The sequence below is a fragment of the Electrona antarctica genome, assembly GCF_951216825.1.
Source record: "Electrona antarctica genome assembly, chromosome: 13".
NCBI lineage: Eukaryota > Metazoa > Chordata > Actinopteri > Myctophiformes > Myctophidae > Electrona > Electrona antarctica.
Genome location: NC_136794.1, coordinates 10,566,040 through 10,589,967, shown reverse-complemented (window position 1 = coordinate 10,589,967; position 23,928 = coordinate 10,566,040). Strand labels below are relative to the sequence as shown.

General features: G+C 44.1%; 1 protein-coding gene across 5 annotated transcripts in view; it reads left to right on the top strand.

Moving 5' to 3' along the window:
• The window catches only part of nalcn (sodium leak channel, non-selective), a 127,520-nt gene extending 107,028 nt beyond the window's left edge, over positions 1 to 20,492 (top strand). For 3 of the 5 annotated variants that reach the window (XM_079517969.1, XM_079517972.1, XM_079517968.1), the window contains 21 exons: positions 171 to 302; positions 1,760 to 1,927; positions 3,667 to 3,771; positions 4,417 to 4,523; positions 4,646 to 4,766; positions 4,899 to 4,997; positions 5,090 to 5,183; positions 7,625 to 7,731; positions 7,826 to 7,906; positions 8,842 to 8,961; positions 10,355 to 10,423; positions 10,533 to 10,681; positions 11,470 to 11,563; positions 12,385 to 12,517; positions 13,823 to 13,938; positions 14,753 to 14,910; positions 15,536 to 15,686; positions 16,326 to 16,475; positions 16,962 to 17,073; positions 18,688 to 18,868; positions 19,037 to 20,492. In XM_079517969.1, coding sequence (XP_079374095.1) covers positions 171 to 302; positions 1,760 to 1,927; positions 3,667 to 3,771; positions 4,417 to 4,523; positions 4,646 to 4,766; positions 4,899 to 4,997; positions 5,090 to 5,183; positions 7,625 to 7,731; positions 7,826 to 7,906; positions 8,842 to 8,961; positions 10,355 to 10,423; positions 10,533 to 10,681; positions 11,470 to 11,563; positions 12,385 to 12,517; positions 13,823 to 13,938; positions 14,753 to 14,910; positions 15,536 to 15,686; positions 16,326 to 16,475; positions 16,962 to 17,073; positions 18,688 to 18,830 — 2,409 coding nt within the window. In that variant the 3' untranslated portion in view covers positions 18,831 to 18,868; positions 19,037 to 20,492. The remainder of the gene's footprint in view (positions 1 to 170; positions 303 to 1,759; positions 1,928 to 3,666; positions 3,772 to 4,416; positions 4,524 to 4,645; positions 4,767 to 4,898; positions 4,998 to 5,089; positions 5,184 to 7,624; positions 7,732 to 7,825; positions 7,907 to 8,841; positions 8,962 to 10,354; positions 10,424 to 10,532; positions 10,682 to 11,469; positions 11,564 to 12,384; positions 12,518 to 13,822; positions 13,939 to 14,752; positions 14,911 to 15,535; positions 15,687 to 16,325; positions 16,476 to 16,961; positions 17,074 to 18,687; positions 18,869 to 19,036) is intronic. The other 2 variants (XM_079517971.1, XM_079517970.1) reach the window with 2 other exon arrangements.
• Positions 20,493 to 23,928: the final 3,436 nt, after the last annotated feature.

The following is a 23,928-nucleotide window of genomic DNA, read 5'->3' as shown; positions in this document are numbered from 1 at the left end:
GTCTTGTATTGTGTATTGTATTGTATCTGTATCTGTATGCTGCAGCGCGGGTCCTTGGGGTCCAAGACAAAATGTCTCCCTCGGGAGACAAAATAAAGAAACCTTGAACCTTAAGAATGTCCCATTAGCCATCACCATGAAATTATGAACGATGCCTTGTATGTTTACAGATCGGAGAGTACGTGTTTGTGATCTTCATGAGCATCGAGCTGAATCTAAAGATAATGGCCGACGGTCTGTTCTTCACCCCTACGGCGGTCATCAGAGACTTTGGAGGAGTCATGGACATCTTCATCTACCTGGTGAGTTATCCACATCCTACTGCAGTGGAAACAGGAACGTGAAGCATGCAGGCTGCGGCTTCTGAAATGTAATCCATCCATCCATCCATCTTCAACCGCTTATCCGTAGTCGGGTCGCGGGGGCAACAGCTCCACCAGAGTGCTCCAGACTTCCCTCTCCAGAGCAACATTAGTGACTTCCTCCTGGGGGATTCCGAGACGTTCCAAGGCCAGTGAGTCGATGCGTTTCCTCCAACTGCGCCTTGGTCTGCCCTGGGGTCTCCTCCCAGTGGGACGTGCGTCGAGGACCTCCCTAGGGAGACGCCCGAGAGGCATCCTAACCAGATGCCCGAACCACCTCAGCTGGCTCCTTTCCAGGCGAAGGAGCAGCGGTTCTACTCCGAGTCTCTCTCGTGTGACTGAACTTCTCACCCTATCTCTAAGGGAGATGCCAGCCACCCTTGTATTCGCGACCTTATTCTTTCGGTCATGACCCACACTTCATGACCATAGGTGAGAGTAGGAACGAAGATTGCTCGGTAGACTGAGAGCTTTGCCTTCTGGCTCAACTCTCTTTTCGTCACAACAGTGCCGTAATGTGTAATGAATTGTTTAGAGAGTGAGAGTGCTTTGATCTTAGGCTTTTTTTTTTACTAAATACACTATGGACAGTCTCCTAAGGCATATCAGACATGGAATACAAGAGCGCTGCTTGATTACATTTGCGGGATAATGAGTGCGTTGTTGCAAAGCTCATAAAGATCCCCTTTTAATGACTGTAAACAACTTAATTTGGTTCAGACGCATCGCTCTCATTGTTTGTGTTATGCCAGCGTTTCCTCTGCATCAGCAGCTCCTTCCAAAATAACCCCATTTTCCCGTGCGTGATTGTTATTTGCATATAGACGATTCAAACAGGGATTTGAGCCTGAGCTGGCATCTTGCTGTCTAGCCTCGGGATGAGAGATGCATGGCAGCTCCCCCGGGTGTAGTTTAGAGCGTGTGTCGCAGTGGCACTGCAAAAAGAACAGAGCCGCCCGCATCTGTTTGATTTAGTTTTTGTTTGGCAGATATTGGTTTGATGAGGCTATTTCTAGTCTGCCAACGTGAGCAAATTTAATTAAAGGTAGACTTTAGCACCAAATACATACTACATATTTACGGTACAGGTTAACCCATTCTGGGCGGGAACCCGTTTTGGTGTTAGCATTATGTTATGCTTTAGCTATTGAAAAATAGCAGATCTACAAGCTCATAGCGCGCCACCGAGTGGCGCGCTATGAGCTTGTAGATCTGCTATTTTTGAAAAATCGAAGAACGACTGACATAGAAACAGCTTTTTCAGAAAACTTTCAGGATATAGAAGACATTTTTAGAATCTGATCTCAGGTCAAAATGGGTTAAAGGGACATTGGGATTTTATTACTCATTATTTTCACCGTCCCATCACGTCTTCTTTACCTTTGGCTATCCTGTAGGTGAGCCTGATCTTCCTGTGCTGGCTGCCTGCCAACGTCCCGCCAGAGTCGGGGGCTCAGCTGCTGATGATGCTGCGCTGCCTGCGACCGCTGCGGATCTTCAAGCTGGTCCCCCAAATGAGGAAGGTGGTGCGAGAGGTCCTCAAGGGCTTCAAGGAGATCTTCCTGGTCAGTGCCCTTCTCTGAACAAATGGAAGCACACAGTGAAACACTCTTTCGGCCCGTCAGTCAGTGGACTTGCATTCTACTGTGAAGCCAAGCATATGTGTAGCGTGTGTAATGATGATCCTGTGTTCTCTAAGATTACAGCTAACACCCCTGATGTCATTGTTGTTCATGAAAACCATAGGGAGGTGTTCATTCTTGAGGAAGGCTTTCTAACCAAAGTGCTAACTATCACCAGCAAGAGCAGACCATATCTCACAGTTAGGCTACAGATGTAAACTTTCAGTTCTTATCTTTGGTAGCCTAGGGCAGGGGTTCTCAACCCGTGGGTCGCGACCCCTCGGGGGGTCGCCAAATTATTCTGGGGGCTCCCCAAATTATTAAAAAAAAAAAAAAAAAAAGAATACTTTTTTTTAAACTTTTTTTTGCAACTGAATGGAAATGAAGAGTTTACATATAGTACACATGTAGTACATGCATACACCTTCCCTAATGATTATATCTGGTTTCAGTATTTATTTATGGTGTATTGTCTCTATTATTAAGGTTATTGTAGCAGTCAATTTATATTGGGGGTCGGGAGGGGGCGGGGCGGGGTCCCGAGACATTGCCAAAGCATTTCCGGGGGTCCCCGGCCAAAAACGTTGAGAACCCCTGGCCTAGGGCACGTGCACAAGTTGGTTGTGAGAAGCCTGCCTCTCTAAAAGGAGGGCCAAACAGTTAGCAATTAAGGTACTGCAGTATCGGCTATTCTAGGAAGCAATTCAAATTGGAGCAGTTGTTATTTCCTTTTTCCATGATTGATGTCTGCTGTGTCTTAGTATGTCAACTGAGGCTGCACTCACAAACATGTGTCTCGTGTCTGTTCTGGGGGGAGAGAGGGAGAGAACAGCTCCAATTCATTTTCAATGGAAGTCACATGGTTTGAAGAGACAACCTTGTCTGATGGCTGTGTTCAACAGGGGGTGCCATGGACATAGAATACTATACAACATAGAATGTATAGCAAATACGTAAGGGATAATGTCTGGATAGCTGGTCATTGTTGGGAGATAATTCACCGATTCACCGGGTGATTAACCACCGACACGAAGCGGACGTGGTTAATCACCCTGAAGGTGAATTATATCCCAACAATGACCACTGGCTAGACAGACATATCCCACTTATTACACTGCTACTTACATAAAATATTAAATAGACAGTTGACACAAAAGGGCTATAAGTAACATGGGCTTTATTTAGGCTATTTAGCATACAAAATATGTCCTTTAGTTCTTTTTAAAAGTTGTACCGGGCCTGTACCACTTTTTCGGCGCTGATGCGGAAGTGCGGATTGATATGAGCCGAGTGCTCTGACGCAGGCACTTGATCAAAGCTGGTGTTGATTATCCATAATTATAGAGCGGAGAGGTCATTATCCAGAAATAACACCCCGCTGAATTTGATCAGAATCAAGCATTCAACCAAGCCGTGTAATAAATTACAATAATAAATAGAGTGATACACTCACTCACTCATTATAACTTTAAATTTACATTCTGGAGCTGAGATGTAGAGCCTGAGATTCACTGGTTAATGCAGTGATTGCTGACTTTCCCCCAGATGTGTCTGGGATTCCCCTTGCCTCCGTTCAGGCCAAGGCATTCCGGGCGTCCCGCTGTGGACCATGTGAAGAATGAACTGTGAGGGAAATCCCTGTTTGCCTTTAACTCTCAGTCGATCTCCTATGTCACACACAGGTCTCCATTCTGCTCCTCACGCTGATGCTGGTGTTTGCAAGCTTTGGAGTTCAACTGTTTGCTGGAAAGCTCGCCAAGTGCAATGACCCCCACATCACCGAACGGGTACAGTAGAAGTGGGGAAAGTGGCTGTAGAATTACAGTCACTGGGGGGGGGGTGTCTCCATGTAAGATCAATGATCCAATGAGCCATGCCATTCTGGTGTTTGTGCCAAGTAAGATCAATAATCCAATGAGCCTCGTTAACGTCTGTTGTTTGTGCCTTTGCATTGCATTGCGCCAGTTGATTTTTGTTTTGTTTTTTAACTTTAAGCTGTCTGTGCGGACTCATTATTTTCTTTAAAGGAGCATTCAGTGATTTGGGTGATTTGGACAACCACCCGGTCCGCCCCGGTAACAAAATGTGCACATGCACACGCTCTACAGTGGGGGGAAGTGCAACAGGCCAACAGCATGTGCCCCCACTCGATCATGATTGGAGGAAGGCCCCTCTCATCCTGATTGGATGAAGGCTTTGCCACCCGCCACCAAAACTGAAACTAGGGTTTTTTGACCCCAGTGGCTCACTGGGGACAGGGAGGAACTCCTTATATGGTCAGCACACTATATAGTAGGGAGGATTATCCAAAAAAAAAGAAAAAATAAGTGATATTTGAATGAAGTGAAATCACTGAATGCTCCTTTAAAACGTATACCTGTCTTGTACCACAAGGATGTGCATCTCACTACCTTTTTTTCCAATTCTTGTAGAAGGATTGCCACGGTATATTCAGAATCAACGTCAGTGTTTCCAAAAACCTCAACCTGAAACTCAAGCCCGGGGAGAAGAAGCCAGGCTTCTGGGTACCACGAGTCTGGTAAAGATTGATGTCCTCATTCTTTTTGTTTTTGTGACCAATCTATTTTGACATTACAGTTGACATTCCCCTTTTGTAAAACAGCTTAATGATTTGTGTTCCCATGCTGTCCCCCATGCCAGGGCCAACCCCCGTAACTTTAACTTCGACAACGTGGGAAACGCCATGCTGGCTCTGTTCGAGGTGCTGTCACTCAAAGGCTGGGTGGAAGTCCGAGACGTCATCATTCACCGCGTTGGACCGGTACCAAGCATTGGCCCTATCTCTCCATCAATCTGTTCTCTTTCGTTTTTTCATTACTGACTCATACCGTCTGCCGGCGAGATTGCTGTGTTATTCAAATGCGACCTTGTCTCCATCTGTGTGTGTCTGCAGATCCACGGCATCTACATCCACGTCTTTGTGTTCCTTGGCTGTATGATCGGACTCACGCTGTTCGTGGGCGTCGTCATCGCTAACTTCAATGAGAACAAGGTTCCGATCCCACAGATGTCTCAAAGACGTGAATGGCCTGTGTTTTTAGAGTCGGCGTGGGTCATTGATGTATTGTTTATTGTTTATTACAGGGAACCGCTCTGCTTACGGTGGACCAGCGGAGGTGGGAGGATCTGAAGAGCCGGTTGAAGATAGCCCAGCCTCTCCATCTGCCCCCGCGCCCAGGTCTGATCATTTGAAGTATCTTATTTGGATTCACACACACACACACACACGCACACACACAACAAGCCCACCTATGCAGTTGGCACTGAGTTCCGAGGTACTTGTGGTATTTGTAACATGCAGAATTCTGAATGCAGTCTGCAAGTCTAATGGCCTCCATTACAGCAGCAGAAATGAATGATTATGACAATTACTTTTTGCCCTAAAGCACTGAAAGTCTTTGCTCTGTTTCTCGATTAATCATGCATTGCCTTTGTATGCCTGGGTGGGAAGGTGGGCATTTGTGCATGGATGTACACGTGTGTATTTGCACACAGTTAAGCAGCACGTGCATGCCGTGATTAAGCGCCATTTGATGAGGCCTGTTTCTTCTTTGGGTAGAGCGGGCAGATTAATTGACAGCAGTGGGTTCATCGTACACATTAAATTACACAATGCCTGACAGCAATAAAGAAAGAATGTCTGAATAGAAGGACAGGTGGCAACGTGAATAGCTCAGACAGTGATTTGTGCATGCATGCCACGATCCTCCCATGGCATTTTATTCACAGAGTTTATCGAGTGACACCAAATGAACACTGTGCACCAAGGATACTTTGATAGGACCTTCTCGGTTTGTAGCATTACATCAATCATGTTTCAGTGTTAGGAAATAAGTTGATACAGGTGCTTGGGTGGCACAGGGGTAATGGCCCTGTTCTACACCGCGGGAACTGTGGGTTCCAGTCCTCTGCAGTGCCTGCACTTGCAGCTTGGTCACCATTATTATTGAACGAGGAGTGCTCTCCGGCTCACGCTGCATCAGAAGCTCCTTACTGGCAGGTGAACCAGTAGGTGGAAACAATGAATAAAAGATCAGTGACAATAGTATACATACAAGTGTGTGGGGAGTTACTATAAGTTATACTATAAATAAAATAAATACAAAAAAGAGAATACCTTGATACCATTTTCGTTCTTTCCACCTACCACTGGAGCAGTTGAGTAGAGCTGGAGGAGTCCCAGTCAGGTATGGCAGTAAGGTGGAACACGGCCAGTTGGTACAGAACTAACAGAAAACCAATGTGCCTTAGTCAGCTGATAACCATAACTATACAGTACTATCAACCTGACTGATCCACATCCAGCAGCCCACATCACTCAATCACCCAATCGCTGCTGGCAAATCATCGCAGCACAGAACTGGCTCTCATCACAACATGAGACGTGCATGATATTATAAACGACGGAGCTCTCGAGTTCCAGTATTGGATATTGATTTTGGTTTTGAAATGTTCAGTCGGATGTAGTTGTTTTGTGCTGTGTTGCAAAGGGAAACATCTTTAATGTTCAGTCGGATGTAGTTGTTTTGTGCTGTGTTGCAAAGGGAAACATCTTTCAATGTTCAGTCGGATGTAGTTGTTTTGTGCTGTTGCAAAGGGAAACATCTTTAATGTTCAGTCGCATGTAGTTGTTTTGTGCTGTGTTGCAAAGGGAAACATCTTTAATGTTCAGTCGGATGTAGTTGTTTTGTGCTGTGTTGCAAAGGGAAACATCTTTAATGTTCAGTCGGATGTAGTTGTTTTGTGCTGTGTTGCAAAGGGAAACATCTTTAATGTTCAGTCGGATGTAGTTGTTTTGTGCTGTGTTGCAAAGGGAAACATCTTTCGGTCTGCATTCAAGGCATAATCGTGCCACATACTGCATGTGCAGTGGCTTAAATGTCCATTGAAGATGTCGTTGGGAGAAGATAATGTCCCCATAAAACTGCAATGTTATCGGCGGCAGTAAAATGTGACAATTGCTAGTGGTCCTTTCAGGGGAAATGCCCTTACGTAAGGGGAAAACCAGGTACTGTGTGTTTGGCTCATAAAGTCATGATGAATTATCACTGAAGAAACATGTTCCCAGAGCTATTGTCCTTGTTTTGAATGGCTGTTTGGACCATTTTAAATTCCTTGGCAGAAAACCATGTATTAGTCTTTTTATTTTTTTGTGGCTTTCGCCTGTATTTTTTTTATGGAGGGACAGACAGTAGGCTGACAGGAAATGGGGAGAGAGATGGGGGGGGAAGACATGCAGTGAAGGCCGTCGGGATCGGGAGTCGAACCCGCGGCACACTGCCAGACTGGATTGCCAGCCAAGGTGCCTGGACCACTGAGCCATGGCCCAGGCCTAGTCTGCCTTCTTAATAAAAAATTCATTGGCAGAATGAATTGCCTGAATAATTTGCGATACTAAAGGGGACACTATACAGTGTGTGTGTGTGTGTACGTATGTACACAGTACATATTTTGTGTGTGCGTGTGCGCGCGTGCATGTGCATATGTTGTATTGGCATAACCTTTTTGTGTGAAATGATTATCAAATATCATTTGGTTCAGTTTATTCTGTTTTTTTTTTAATACTTGAAAATATTACTTAGGCCTTTATTTTAAGATGGTTCCTTGTATCACTGATAGAAACTGGGGGTTTCCGGGCCAAGATGTATGACATCACCCAGCACCCCTTCTTCAAGCGGGGCATCGCTGTGCTGGTGCTGGCCCAGTCTGTACTGCTGTCTGTCAAGGTACACAACTCTGATCCCTATTGAATACATCACGTTGTCCCACCGTCGTGTTCCTACTGATGTTCCAGCCTGTGTGCATGCATGTCTTCTCCAGTGGGATGCGGAGAAGAAACATGCAGAGACGGTTCCTTTAGCCACCATGTCAGTTGTCTTCACCTTAATCTTTGTGTTGGAGGTAAGCCCATTTCCTTGTCTTTACTCAACTTAACCCATTAAGACCAGGAAATAGCATCCGTGTCATTTTAAATTTTAATTTAAGACCTGTAGGCGTGATCAATGCCATTTGGCTATTCTGAGTGGCCAAACAGCATTGACCACGCCTCCAGGTTTTAAGTTAAGTAATAAGACCTGGTACTTAAGACACGCATAATACTGCCCTTTAGGTCTTAGGACGCATTCTCACCTGTACTTTGGTAGACTGGGGGGGGTGAAGTTGCATCATTCTTGCATTTTTTATTTGCCATGTTTGCGGTAATGCGGTCACACTGTGCTGTGTCAACCCGCAGCAGGGAACTTTATCAATGTGTTCAATTCATAAACTACACAGTGAAATCTATGGTGTTAAAATGATAAATTGCATTCACATACACCTGCAGTGAATCGAAGTCAGGAAGCGAAGCGAAACCCCCGGCTTTTTGGCCAACCAGAATGGGATTGTTTGATCCGCAGCAGAATTCGAATGAGCCTTCACAGTCACACCTGCCAGCGCACTTTGCGACTAATACGCAGCAGGATTCGTTTTAATCGCAGTATAGCATCCTGGTGTGAAGGCGACCTTAACCCATTTTGACCTGAGATCAGATTCTAAAAATGTCTTCTACATCCTGACAGTTTTCTGAAAAAGCTATGTTTCTATGTCAGTCGTTCTTTGATTTTTCAAAAATAGCAGACCTACAAGCTCGTAGCGCGCCACTCGGTGGCGCGCTATGAGCTTGTAGATCTGCTATTTTTCAATAGCTAAAGCATAACATAATGCTAACACCAAAAGGGGTTCCCGCCCAAAATGGGTTCTCAAACACCCACCTGGGTTTGGAAATATTCTTCTGGATGTACTGTATAGATGCCTGCTTTTCTGATGGTGATCACTGCTGCTTTCCCCACCTACTGTAGGTGACCATGAAGTTCATAGCCATGTCTCCAGCTGGATACTGGCAGAGTCGACGGAATCGCTACGACCTGCTGGTCACAGTACTGGGAGTCATCTGGATAGTGCTGCACTTTGCCTTAATGGTTAGTTAGTTAGTTAGTTAGTTTAATTTATTGTCCACATGTGGAAATTTGTCTTCGGTCTCAACAGTAAAAAACAAACTGTTACAACAACAGCAACAACACTTAACACAATTATTTTCTCATGGCAAAAGAAAGTGCAGGACAACAGTGGCAAATACATTGGGGGAAAAGAAATCTAGCGAGACATGGTATCATTTAGTGCCTTGATGGCATTTGGTATGAAGGAATTTTTAAAAATGTTACGGTTAGCTTTTGGTACTTAGTTTGTACCGTCTACCAGAGGGAAGTAGTTCGATGATGAATACAATATCGATGATGAATACAATAATAGACAACCAGAATCAATCATATTCACTGAAACAAAACAAGTTATTTGACCCTCTTCACCCTAATTTGAATGCTTTGGTCAATTCTGATTGAGTCGGCATCCACTTTGTCTTTCTTTATTTCCCAAAGATTAAATCTTCATCTGAAGTGCTGCAAGTTGTTTATTTACAATGCCAGCTAAATGTTTCTGCGGCCCACGCAAAGCATTCAACAGGAACAAATGAATTCAGAATACCTGCTCCTGTGTGGGTGGGGAGGAACTGGCACCAGAGAATGTGCGTCCTATGAACTGTTGAATCGTACAGTATACAGTACGTTGAAATAGTGCCAGTCGTAATGATTGGCTCACCTGATCTTGTGCATGCAGCCAAGAGGGGCTCAGGGGGATGGTGTTACTCACTCTAGATAATGAATATTCACATCAGAGAAAGCCTAACGGAAGTCGATGGACAATTGACATAGAAAGATCCATTTAAACATAATATATAACAAATGAAAGTAAGAAGTAACAAATAATATTAAGATGACTCTATTCCCATTAGAATTCTAAAAATAAAGAATGTCATAGCATTGCACAGAATCATGCAAGCACAGTTGTATTACAATTCGGTTCCTTTTTTTTTTTTCACGATTTTGCAACCAATTTTTCACCCAGTGTCAATTATCTAATGTAATCCTGGGCGCTACACTTCCTCTGCGAACCTGGGGGGGGCAGCGGACTGACCTCATGCGTCCTTCTATGCATGAGTAGTCCAAGCTGCTTCTTTTCACCTGACGGGGCCGGATGTAGTGCATGGAAGAAACATGTTATTCCGACCAGTTCCTTTCCCCTCCATCAGGCGCCCAGGCTGGCCAAGGGGAGGTAGTTTAGAGACCAGGATTACTGCATGGCCACACAGAAAGGCCCTTTCGCCAACCCCGCCTTGGGTATGGGCACTGATGACAGTTCGGTTCCTTTCTATGGGTTGATATCAGTCGTTTATCTTGATGCTGCGCTTATGCTTCTCTCAAGCCAATGGCATGTGTAATGAGTGCTCTCTCCTCTGTGTATCCTTTCCTCCCGCAGAATGCCTACACCTACATGATGGGTACATGTGTGATTGTCTTCAGATTCTTCACAATATGTGGAAAGCACGTGAGTATATTTTTACCTGAGCGACCCCATTCTCAATCCATCATCTTGTGTCAAAGTACAATGTGCACTGTAGCAATAAATCACGTGTGTGTGTGTGTTGTGCATGTAGGTGACATTGAAGATGCTTCTGCTGACTGTGGTGGTCAGCATGTATAAGAGCTTCTTCATCATCGTGGGCATGTTCCTCCTCCTCCTCTGCTATGCTTTTGCCGGGGTTGTTCTCTTTGGAACGGTCAAATACGGAGAGAACATCAATAGGTTAGCCTGACCGCTTCTACACTTTTTGCCTATACTGTGTTAAAGTTTGTAGTTCTCTTTTAGCCTTCATGAACATTTGCCTTTTACGTTGTGATTGGTATTGTTGTCAGTAGAGTTGAATCCTGCTAATCTTGCCTATTAGTTTGTCAGTTTGTAGTCCTAAACGCACGTCGCATGATGTATGCCTATAGTGTTACAGTTTGTAGTCCTAAATCCCAGAAGTGCATTAGCCATTAGGCTTCCCATGACAGATTTCCAATGCAGTTTTCCCATCGTAGGGTTATCGATTTACATTATGCCTTTCAATTTTAGACTGTTCACTCCAACAATGCAACAAGACAGCGGCTAGTAATGGTGTGGCTCCTCACCATTCACACGAGCGCCCCACACTTCACACGAGTGTGAAGTGTGGGGCGCTTATCATCATACATCATCACATTCCGGCAAATCACAATTTGCGTCCTCACTTTTATGTCCGCACTTTTCATCCTTAAATCCATGGTACACACAGACACAGAAAGCTGGCTATAGGAGGGGCTAGCGCCCCTCAAATAATTTGTGGAATGACTTCCTTGGCCAACTGGTAGTGTGCAAAATCGGATCAGTCTAGTGAGTTGCGAGATTAGCCGCGAACAGACAGAGTTCTAGTTTGCCTATACGTCATCATTTGAACACTAGCAGCGAGGATATAGCTTTCTGTACAATTACTAATTAATTATCACTGTGTAAAAGATCTTTCCTATAACACTGTCTGACCTGGTACTGTATATGTTTCTCCCCATTGACAGACATGCTAATTTCTCTACAGCGGGCAAGGCCATCACTGTCCTCTTCCGTATTGTCACGGGGGAAGATTGGAATAAAATCATGCATGACTGCATGGTAAGACAGGACAGCAGGTCTGCCACACAACATTAATTTACTGCGAGCATACGTCACTGACACATCAGTGACAGATAGATTCAAGAATCATATTATGTTATTACTATACGTACAACGTTTCGGCAAACAATATGCCTTCTTCAGGGTATGACATACCCTGAAGAAGGCATATTGTTTGCCGAAACTACGAGCTGTGCGACCTCTCCTTCCTTTACAAGTTTTGTCTCCCGTGGTCAACACCTCCCCACTATTGGTGTGCGCTCCTACCTCTTTGTTTGTTCTGATTACTATTTAAATTAGACATGGTTGACAAAACGGTACAAAATTTATAAAAAATAATTCTCCAACGACATGGACCTTAAATTCCCTATTCTCAACATGTCATAACAATTGGACATTTATCTAAAATACTATGGGAACATTCATTTTGTTGAAAAGAGACTTGGTGTAGAGTGGGAAAAGGAGGGGACCTGCCTAGTATAGAATCCTGGGGGACCCCAGTCAAATATATAGGGTTTAGACTTTAGTCGTTAAAAAAGAAAACTCCACTAGGTTATTTTTAATGTTTTTAACTGATGATATCCTGCCTCAGGATATGTGCTGTTACAGAAACGAGTAGTTCAACTTATTGTCTTTATACTTTGTAAGCTTTGCCACGGATGTGGCACAAAAGTGCATTGGCTGCAATCTTTGCCCCATATGTAATTTACGCGTGGTGTTGTATACAGCCACACGAGAGTCTTTACAAAAACTATTATCTACTATATTATAGCCCAGAACGTTGAAGTGAAATGTGTTTGGGTTGTCTGTCATGGCCCCAGGTTCAGGCACCGTTCTGCACCCCAGATAAACATCGCTACTGGGAGACGGACTGTGGGAACTTCGCCGGGTCCCTCATCTACTTCTGCTCATTCTACGTCATCATTGCCTACATTATGCTCAACCTGCTCGTGGGTGAGTTTGCGCGTGTATCTATAAACATGCTACTGTACTGTGTGGGTGCGTATGTGTGTGCACAAAAGCCATTCAAATACAGGGCACTATTCCGTGTCATCTGTAAGACCTTTATTTCATTTCCGGCTGTAACGTGCCATAAACCCCTAGAAGCTCATAAAGCACAATAAGCCTTGCCCATTGCTCCCTGGACTGAATTTAACACTGCTGCTATTACCACTTATCATTGTGGGCAATGACCATGCAGACATTATGATCTCCCTCCCACTGCAGAGGAAGGGGAAAGACAGGAAGAGAGAGACACTAAATATGTCGGTTTTGGGCGTGAGCCAAGACAATCTTTAAGAAAGAATTCTGCATGTGATCATCAGTGTTTCTATGTGGACCGTGTCTGTTGATGTAGGTCATGGGTTCTCAACCCGTGGGTCGCGACCCCTCTGGGGGTCGCCAAATGTTTTTGGGGGGTCCTTAAATTATTTAATTTTTTTTGCAACTGAATGGCTGGAAAATGGAAATAAAGAGTTTACATATAGTACACATATACACCTTCCCTAATTATTATCTGGTTTCAGTATTTATTTATGGTGTATTGTCTCTATTATTAAGGTTATTGTAGCAGTCAATTTATATTGGGGGTCGGGAGGGGGCGGGGCGGGGGTCCCGAGACACTGCCAAAGCATCTCCGGGGGTCCCTGGCCAAAAACGTTGAGAACCCCTGATGTAGGTGACTGAACTGGATGATGTGAGCCTCGTGGCAGTACCGTTTCACCCCTCTAAGGGTTACTGTACTTTACACCTAATGTTTTTTGTTTTTTTTTAACCAATTCAGGCCTGACGTCGAAATTAAAAAAAAAAAAGTTTTCTAAATCACGACAATTTTCGGAAAGATTTGAGGCACATTTTAACAATTTTTCAAAAATAGCAGACCTACAAGCACAGAGTGATCTGCTATTTTTCAATAGCTAAATTATAACGTAATGTATGTAACCACCAAAAGGGGTTCCCGCTCAAAATGGCTTAAGCAGGAACAAATCATTTCAATATGAGCACTTTATTGGGAGCTCTCATCCAGAACACCATTAGCCTGGCCACTAACTCATATCACATTTGTCATCGTGCCAGGCGATTTTATTTATCCCGGTATGGCACAATTATAGCTGTCTCATGCAGAGTCTGACATGAGCGCTAATCATCTAGTACGCCTCCAGATGGTTTGCGCGACAATTGACTACAGCTGGCATTCCTACAGTATGTGCTACTAAAAGAGTGTTTTTATGCGTCCTTTTCTTCCCCGGGTTGGGACAGCCATCATTGTGGAGAACTTCTCTCTGTTCTACTCAACGGAGGAGGACCAGCTGCTGAGCTACAATGACCTGAGACACTTCCAGATCATCTGGAACATGGTCGACGACAAACGAGAGGTGAGAGCAGAGGGGGGGGGGAGAGGTGTAACAGGACAAGACATTGCATGGGGGTCTAAAATAAGGGGTTAGTGCAGGGGTCTGCAACAGGCGGCACACCCCTAGTGGCTCCCTGTAGCATTACAAAAAATCAATGGAAATGTATAATGTTTACCCTGTAGAAAAAGAAAGATAGCCGACGAAAAACAGAGGATTTAACAGTTTGTGGACAGAGGCTTTTGCCTGTATGTTTAATCTGCAGTGAGAAGCTATCAAACAACAACAAAAAGTAACGTTGAAAGACATTTTCCAGGGAAAGCATGCTAAATTCTGCTAGTTTCGTTGCAACCCGGGAGATAATAAAGCTTGGCAAGCCGCATTATAATGCGTACCTTTTCTTTGCGGCTCTAGATAGATTTTGAATTTATTTTTGGTCGAAAATGGCTCTTTCAACATCTTGGGTTGCCGACCCCTGGGTTAGTGTAAAGGGAAGGTCTAGACTAGAGACTTAAAAAGGAGTCAAAATAAGAGGTGAAAAGGAATTGGTTGTAATGGAAGGAAATGGGAAAAATGACGACTTATCCACCCGCCCGTCTATAATTATCATCAGGACATAATGGCCCTGGCCTACAGTCACAGCTCAAAAGATGAGTGGAGTCGTGAAAGACCCTAATCTCACTCAGAGCCACTTTTCATCTGCTGGTTCAATAAAATGTTAATTGGCGGTGTCCTGCAGTGTTGAATCTCTTCTTCACTTCTGGCCAAGTCACAGTAGACGGGCAGCAGAGTCAATCATTCGTGCCTGTGATCCTTTCATGACCTCTCTTTTTTTCAGGGTCTGATCCCAACGTCGAAAGTGAAGTTCCTGCTCCGTCTACTCAGAGGTAGGCTAGAGGTGGATCTGGACAAGGACAAGTTGTTGTTCAAACACATGTGCTACGAGATGGAGAGACTACACAATGGAGCTGATGTCACCTTCCACGATGTGCTCAGGTGAGCATTCACAGTTTTTATCATTTTAACACATTCAGACCATAGGACCGTGTACAAACCGTAACGTCATATCTAATCCAACCGTTGGTTCCGGGGGACGTGTACATACGTCATAGCGCTTTTTTACTGATATCAAACAAGAAATAAAAATTCAGATTTTTTTTGAGGGGTTAGCCTCTCCTTCTGCACCATACTCCTTGCTGTTTCGTGCATACACGCTGCCGTTCACTTCCTTGTTTACGGCTCAGGAAGAATGCCTCGTATATTATAATCTAGGGAGCTCTCCATGGTTTTGACCAAAAGGGCATACTTCTGTCTTCATTTCTTGAAATTTCAAAGTCGACTTTGAAATGTCCCCTTAGGCACACCATTTCAAAGTTGACTTTGAAATTTCAAAGTCGACTTTGAAATGTCCCCATCCTTTTGTTTGACCTGAAAAAATGAATTCACAGCCGTTTTTTTCATTTTTTTCTCTCTCCTGAAAAAATATACCCACCCTGACCTAGATTTTTTTTCCTTTTTAATTTCCTGAAAAGTAAATATGTTAGACATATATGTTTTCTGCATGACAGTGACAACATGCGTCAACTCATCCATTAACTGTGCGTTGCTTTGCGTTCCGCAGTATGCTGTCGTACCGCTCGGTGGACATCAGGAAGTCTCTCCAGGTGGAGGAGCTGCTGGCCAGGGAACAGCTGGAGTACACCATAGAAGAAGAGGTGGCCAAACAGACCATTCGCATGTGGCTCAAGAAGTGCCTAAAGCGCATCCGTACGGTAGGAGCCTCCTCACACAAACACCCCCCCACAGGTGACACTTTGCACATAATATCTCCTCATGACACATGCACGTGTATACACACACACACACACACACACACACACACACACACACACTGCTTGAAAAATGACTCAAGAATCAGTAGTCTGCACAATTAAATTGTTACGTTCAGAGCCTCTAAACGACAATGCTGAAACAATACTATACACTTCCTACACGTTCTCTCAAACTTGAATTTGTAAAACGTTTCCTGTCCAAACGTCTGTCACACGGACAAGGAAAGTGCCTGAACGTGCAAGATCCTACATGATGACACACAGGCATTCAATAATACACAGGCCCCAAAGCCTGGAGGTTTCTTATGACAAACACTCAAGGTGTGTTCCCACCGAAAGATAAAAGACAAAGAAAATCAACGTTGGTGGAGGGAAGCCTCAGTTGGGATTTTCCAGCTGGAGCGAAGACACTGAGGTGATGTAACTCTGTGTTCCTGCCACTCAATGCAACATCGCGCCAAGTCGCGTTTTCTTTGCATTGACTTTATGTGTGTAACCACACTGCTCGAACAAATATTTTATCTTTCGGTCGGAACGCACCTTCTTCACACACCGCATGCCTCTTGCATGCACTTGTAGAAACAGCAGCAGCCGTGCAGCATCATCGAAGGCCTGAAGAAGAGCCAGCAGCAGGAGCTCAGTCGCCTCCTCAACCCTCCCAGCATAGAGACTACCATGCCCAGCGAGGACCACAACACTAACAACCAGGAAACCCCCCCTCAGCCGGAGGTAAAGGCTCCATGCTGCCAAGCATACATACATACACACACGCGTGCACGCACACGTACACACACACGCACAGCCAGTAGACAGTTACTCACAGCTTGATGTACAGTACAGCAGGCGCGTGATATTGTCCCTGTCGGGTGGAAACCTGTCCAAACCTTTTCAGGAAATGGAAAGAATAACCTGTGTTCCAATGGATCCAATGTAGTTATTATTTAGTCACACTCTCTGTTAATATTTTTCATTGCTTAAATATTTATAAAATCCACAGATACACTTAACCACTTCCACTTTAACTTGAAACATAAATTGCAAAAATACCTGAACTACTGACTTATTGTGAGCTTGTAGATAATTGTTTTTTATAGTATGACAAAGTAGGACATTAGTTTACAGAGAAAAAAAACGGAGATATGAGGTTTCTGCCCGACAGCAACGATATAATAACCCGCAGGTGTAAGTGAACCCCCTTCCTTCCGTTGTGTTTAGCTGAGTGGCCTCCAGCAGCTGCTGAGCCCTACGCATTCTGACAGAGGAGGCTACCGGCAGGACTCCTCAGACCGACCACAGAGGAAGCTGGGACAGTGGCGGCTGCCAGCAGGTCAGTGCTGCAGTAATGGATGGGAACGACCGTTCATTTCAGAGACTCACTCGAGTCATTTCGTTTAGTACACTTCATTTTGTCGACTAAGGTGCTATGATTGCTAAAACTATGACTAAATATACGGTACTGACAATTTCGTCAACAAATAATAGCTAGGCGAAAATGTTAGAGAGGGACTAGTGGAGAAGTGATTCAGTAGAACTGAGACAAGTTATGCTTGTAGCACCCAGCCAAGTCACGGTCCACTATTGGCAAGAGAGGTTGTGCGTCGATCTGGTGAGTGGGACACTGGGGTTCAATCTCCACTCCTGTGCATCGCTACAATCTGGCGTAGTCGGCAGGACTTGGAGCATGGGGATCCTTGCGTGAGGGACATGAGGGACGTCGTGTGCAGTGGTCCGCGGCGTTTAGTGTGAAGGGCGAGGACGTGCTCCAAAGACTGGGGGGGGGGTTGATTGTAGCACCCAGCCAAGACCCGGCCCACAACAGCCCTGCCAATTGGGCTCAGCCCTACTGCCACGACAGGTTGTGCGTCGATCTGGCGAGTGGGAGACTGGGGATCAATCCCAGCTCCTGCGCATCGCTACACTTGGTTGCGCGTGGGTGTCACGCTCTGAAAATAGCTTGTAGATCGGCTATTCTTGGTAGCCGATCCAAAAATCTGGCATTATTTGCCTGCGAAAATACATTTTAGTCGACTAAATCAAATGTACATCAAATGTTTTATTCAAAAGACTATGACTAAAACTAAACCAGTAAGACGCCCCAAAGGGTGAGGTTGCACTGAAACAACAGGTCTGGGAATGCCCATACAGTATAGACGGCCGGGGACTACAAATTTCACGCCCCCAAATGAGATAGTGGCCCCACTTCTGGTCCGTTTCAACGGTGTACTGCAGCTGTCAATGCAGTCCCTATGAGAGGCATCATAAAATACCCTAATTTCACTGGTTCATTACTGAGGCTGTAGTGATTTTTTTTGTGTTCCAATAAAGTGTCCCATATGTTTGATTTGTCCTTTTCAATGTCACATACATGCCATCTCAATATACATCCCACAATGTACTATAATATACTTCGTCAGTTTGTGAAAAGTGCTAGCATTGTAAATCTCAAGTCAAAGTGGTCGCACGGTATATACGTCACGGTTGCATACCTTGTATGTATTTGTTGAAAATGATCTAAACATCATCTTGCAAGACTAATTATTAATACTCATCTGGAGAATTCACTAGGTAGTTGGAAATGTCAGGATATGTCACTCCTCCATTTAGCTGGGTTATTTTCTATTACTATTACTACTACTAACTAACTACTAAGTTGACAACGGTAAAACACACCGTCGGAGCTCCGCGGTAGGTAGAACATATTAGTAAGCCCGTGACATGTTCAAAATATAGACATGAATAACAAAGTCAGTCGGGATCGGGATGTATTATTGAGAATTCCACTCTTCAAAGTCGGTGCTCATAGCCTCGTAAAGGCAGTGCGGCCCACCAGTTTATTGTTTCTCCTGTGTTGTAATTATAATTGTAAATCAATGGTCTATCTGTGCGTGCGTGCGTGCGTGCATGTTTTGTGTGTGTGCGTGCCTACGTGTGTTCGGTGCAGGTCGGGCCAGTGTCAAATCGATTGTGTGTAAGATGAACCCGGCCAACGATGAGGCGTCTTCGGGGTCGGAGGTGAAGAAGTGGTGGACACGTCAGCTGACCGTGGAGAGCGACGAAAGTGGGGAGGATGTCATCAGCAATTAGAGACACACCTCACAGAGTGAATGTTTGTATCTGTTGGGGTTTTGAGAGAGAGAGAGAGAGAGAGAGAGAGAGAGAGAGAGAGAGAGAGAGAGAGAGAGAGAGAGAGAGAGAGAGAGAGAGAGAGAGAGAGAGAGAGAGAGAGAGAGAGAGAGAGAGAGAGAGAGAGAGAGAGAGAGAGAGAGAGAGAGAGAGAGAGAGAGAGAGAGAGAGAGAGAGAGAGAGAGAGAGAGAGAGAGAGAGAGAGAGAGAGAATACTTTAGGGCTGTGTCCGAATTCCGAAACCATTCACTCATTCACACTGAACACTGAAGAATAACTCAGAGTTTACAAATGTAACCAAATAGACCCGTAAGGTTCCGTTTTTTTACAGAGTGGCTCTGTCACTGGCGCATCCCACATGCAGCCTGACGAGTCGTGGGTTCGATTCCCGGGCCTGACGACCTCTGCTGCGTGTCACTCACTGCAGTCTCACCCTGTTTCCTGTCACCCTTATACACTGTACTATCCAAATAAACACAGGAAAGCCCAAAAGATATATTTAAAAAAAATAAAGAAGATTTCCTCCAAGGATCCTCTTCTATAAATACAGAGTGGTCCCTAATCACTATAGTGCACTCTATAGTGAGTGGTCCCTAATCACTATAGTGCACTCTATAGTGAGTGGTCCCTAATCACTATAGTGCACTCTATAGTGAGTGGTCCCTAATCACTATAGTGCACTCTATAGTGAGTGGTCCCTAATCACTATAGTGCACTCTATAGTGAGTGGTCCCTAATCACTATAGTGCACTCTATAGTGAGTGGTCCCTAATCACTACAGTGCACTCTATAGTGAGTGGTCCCTAATCACTATAGTGCACTCTATAGTGAGTGGTCCCTAATCACTATAGTGCACTCTATAGTGAGTGGTCCCTAATCACTATAGTGCACTCTATAGTGAGTGGGGAGTGATTTCATACACGGCAGAGGAGATTTTAGCGAAGTTTGTTTTTGCGTACAGAAGAACCCATTTACTGCGGTGGGAAGACTTTCTATGCGGGCACTTTTGGTGTTCATGGAGCTGATTTGCAATGTGATTTTTATAGCCATGGGAGGGAGGGATGCTTTAATATGTTGCAGGGGAGGAATGAACTAAGAAGCTGCTACCAATACACATTTTATACTGTTTACAACTCGTTTGGAGAGGAGTCGACGCAGGACCATAAACCATGAGAAACAGATGGAGTTCACATGGCTCCAATATACTGAGCAGAAGCTATTTGAACAGGTCAAAAGTATAGTTTCTACGGCTGCTTTTATTTCAGATATCTAAACTTTGTCTTTGTTTCTCGTATTCACTTTGTTTATTGTGCCAATAATGTCTGTCTGTTCTAATGTTAAGTGTTTATTGTATCATTTGTATATTCATATACTGTACACACTTTATACTTATCCATGTGTCATAATCCATGTGTCTTGTTCTTTGGACCAAGCAAATGAACGCAAGATATAGATTCAAATCATGACTGTGAATGTAATTAAAGGTTATATGTTGCATCTATCTTATGCGGGGGAAAAACCCATACATGATATATTTTGTAAAATATACATAAAAGTATTTCCTTTATATAAAGTATTGACTTATTCTAATAAAGGCCTACGGTGTCTAGGCATCTAAATCAACATGAATGTGTGTATATATTTTTCAGATGGAAACAAAAGTATTGGCAGTGGCAAGCAGCAGTCAACATCTGCACTTCCATTTGTCAACTACCGGTATTTGACATAGTCTATTTATTACTGACGAAACAAGGAAAAGTAAAGTCAGGTCTGTATTTTGCCTAGAATCCCTCCTCAAATAGGGATTCTCTGAGCAGCAGTGGTCGACAAAGAACTCAACTCCAGTATTTGAGTCAGAGTATAATTATACTAGATACTAGATAAATTACTGGAAATATTACTACAGACATATTCAAGAAATAACAATACTAGTATAACAATACTAATGCAGACCGACAAGCTCACAACTCATCGATCTGCTATTTCCCCTACATTTGAAAAGCGGTCAATTCATATGTTTTTTTGTTTTCTCCCCTTCGTAGAAATGTTGTGGACTGTCTTTGAAACATAGTGGAGTGAAAGTAAGTATCCAAAAATACAAATACTCAATTTAAGTACAGGTACTAACATTGAGTACTGTATAGTACTCAGGTAAAGGTATTCCACTGCTGAGCAGTAGACTGCCTGTCCTACCTGAAAAATACTTTCCCCTTTAGGGACAGGGTGCACTTTCTCAGCATGCCTCTGCCACTGGTGTACCATGAACTTGGGATCAACCAAGTCTATACTTATAACTTGGTGGCCCTATGTCATTTGTCAAACATTTTGAAAGATTTTCAGAAATGTTCATTTTGTATTTGATTCTTTATTTTTGTAATTGTGCTGCTATTTTTGGCTAACACAGTTGAAAGTATAAATTAGGCATTAGGTGCTTAAGAGGTAGCATAATTTACAATGCATACAGTGTTAGTGGCCTTGTGTTTAGAGTTTCAGCCCTGAAACTGGAAGGTCTGGGTTTGATCACCCGGCTGGGTCATACCAAAGACTCTGAACATTGGGACCCATGGCAGTGCCCCCCTGCTTGGCTCAAGGGTTGGATTGGGGTATGTCTCTGCGACATACCCGCGTCATGTCCAGGGGGTGTACTTGTTCATCGTGCTTCCTCACACTACAGAAACAGGAGGGCCTCATGGCTCGGCTTACAAAATTCTTACAGCGTCTTGACTAGTCACCCTTGCCTTCCACCCTTATCCAATCCTCTGGAAGCTTGAGGTTTTATCAAACTTCTTTCCATTTGATGAGGTTTCAATTTAATCTTGTGACTCAAATGAGACTGGATTTGACTAACAAAGGAGGTAATTTGTTTGGTCAGGAGGTGTTATAATTGTCTACTCTATGTACTGGTGTGCGCCCTTCTCCTCTTTGTCTACCAGGTGTTATAAACGTTCACGTAGCAGACATGCACATCTGCAGGAATTCTGTAGCCGCCCTCATCATTGCGTCAATGTCCTTCTACCCTGGATGCTACTGCCATCTCCTGGACAAATGCTTAATAGTTACACATTTACAGATATCTCTTTTATTATTTATTATTATTTCCCCCCACATCAACCATTTAAATAAATGGAGATTGGAGAACTCGATGCGTTGCTCTGCCCAACTTCTGCTTTGACTCACTGCTGTCGACTTCAGCAGCAGCCACCATACAGTATGTGGTGCAATTAATTGAGTTTATAATCCTGGGGGACCGCAGTCAACAAAGTATAGCCTATAGGGTTTAGTGGTTAAAAAGGAAATCTCCACTATGGTGCAATTATATTTTAATGATTTGAACTGATGATGAAGAGGTTAACGGCCCTCGCTGCCTCAGGAGATGTGCTGTTACAGAAACAGAAGTATAGTTCAACTTATGTGGTCTTAATACTTTGGAAGCTTTTCCAAGGATGTTGGACAAAAAGTGCATTGGCTGCAATTTGTGTCCCATTATGTAATTCTTTACTAAACCATTATCAATCCCTGTGAAGTGAAGTGTTTGGGTTGTCTGTCATGACTCATGGGGAAGACAGGCAGGTTTTTATGCCAAACACTCAAGGTGTTCCCACCGAAGACCAAAAATGTCGACGTTGATGGAGGGAAGCGAACATCGCCCTGGAGCGAAGACACCGAGGTGATGGAACGCTGTGTTCCTGCCACTCAATGCAACATCGCGCCAAGTCGTGTTTTTTGCTTTGACTTTATGTGTAACCACACCGCTCGAACAAATATTTTATCTTTCGGACGGAACGCACCTTCTTCACACACGGCATGCCTCTTGCATATACACTTGTAGAAACAGCAGCAGCCGTGCAGCATCATCGAAGGCCTGAAGAAGAGCCAGCAGCAGGAGCTCAGTCGCCTCCTCAACCCTCCCAGCATAGAGACTACCATGCCCAGCGAGGACCACAACACTAACAACCAGGAAAACCCTCCTCAGCCGGAGGTAAAGGCTCCATGCTGCCAAGCACACGCACACACACACACACACACACACACACACACACACACACACAGTAGACGCAGTCACAGCATGATGTACAGCAGGCCCGTAATATATTGTCGCTGCCCTGTGGAAACCTGTCCTAAACTGTTAGTTGTCATCACACCTCACAGTCACAGAGGTTGATATTTGTATCTGTTGGGCCGCGTTTTGCGACTGTTGAGAGACTACTTTAGGGCTGTGTCCGAAATCATTCACTCATTCACATTCACACTCGGCAGAATAACTCAAGAGTTTACAAATGTAACCAAATGCGTTAGGGTTCCTGAGCCTGGCCTGCTGCGTATCACCCCCCCATCTCTCTACCTGTTTCTTGTCACCCTTGTACACTGTACTATCCAAATAAAAGTAGAAAAGCCCAATAAGGAAGATTTCCTCCAATGTTCCCCTCTTATAAACACAGAGTGGTCCATAGTGAGGGAGTGATTTCAGACATTTCTTTTTGAGAAGTTTGTTTTTGCGTACAAAAGAACCCAGGCATTTACTGCAGTGGGAAGACTTTCTATGCAGGCACGTACTTTTGGTGTTCATGGAGCTGATTAATTATCTTTGTGATTTTATGGCCATGAGAGGGAGGGATGCTTTTCTTCGTTGCAGGGGAGGAATGAACTAAGAAGCTGCTACCAATACTAATTTTATACTGTTTACATCTCGTTTGGAGAGAATTCAATGAAAGACCATAAACCATGAAAAACTGATGGAGTTCACATATTCCAATATACTGAGCAGAAGCTATTTTAACAACTCGAAAGTATAGTTTCTACAGCTGCTTATATATCAAAACGTTGCCTTTGTTCTCGACTGCGGCTCAAGAGGTAGAGCAGGTCGTCCAATGATCCATGGGTCAGCGGTTCGAATCCCGGCTCCTCCTGTCTACATGTGCAAGACACTGAACCCCAAATTGCTCCCGATGTGCTGGTTGGTACCTTGCATGGCTTCCGCCGCAATCGGTGTGTGTGTGAATGGGTGAATGTAATGCACAATCTATGTAAAGCGCCTTGGATAAAGGCGCTATATAAATGC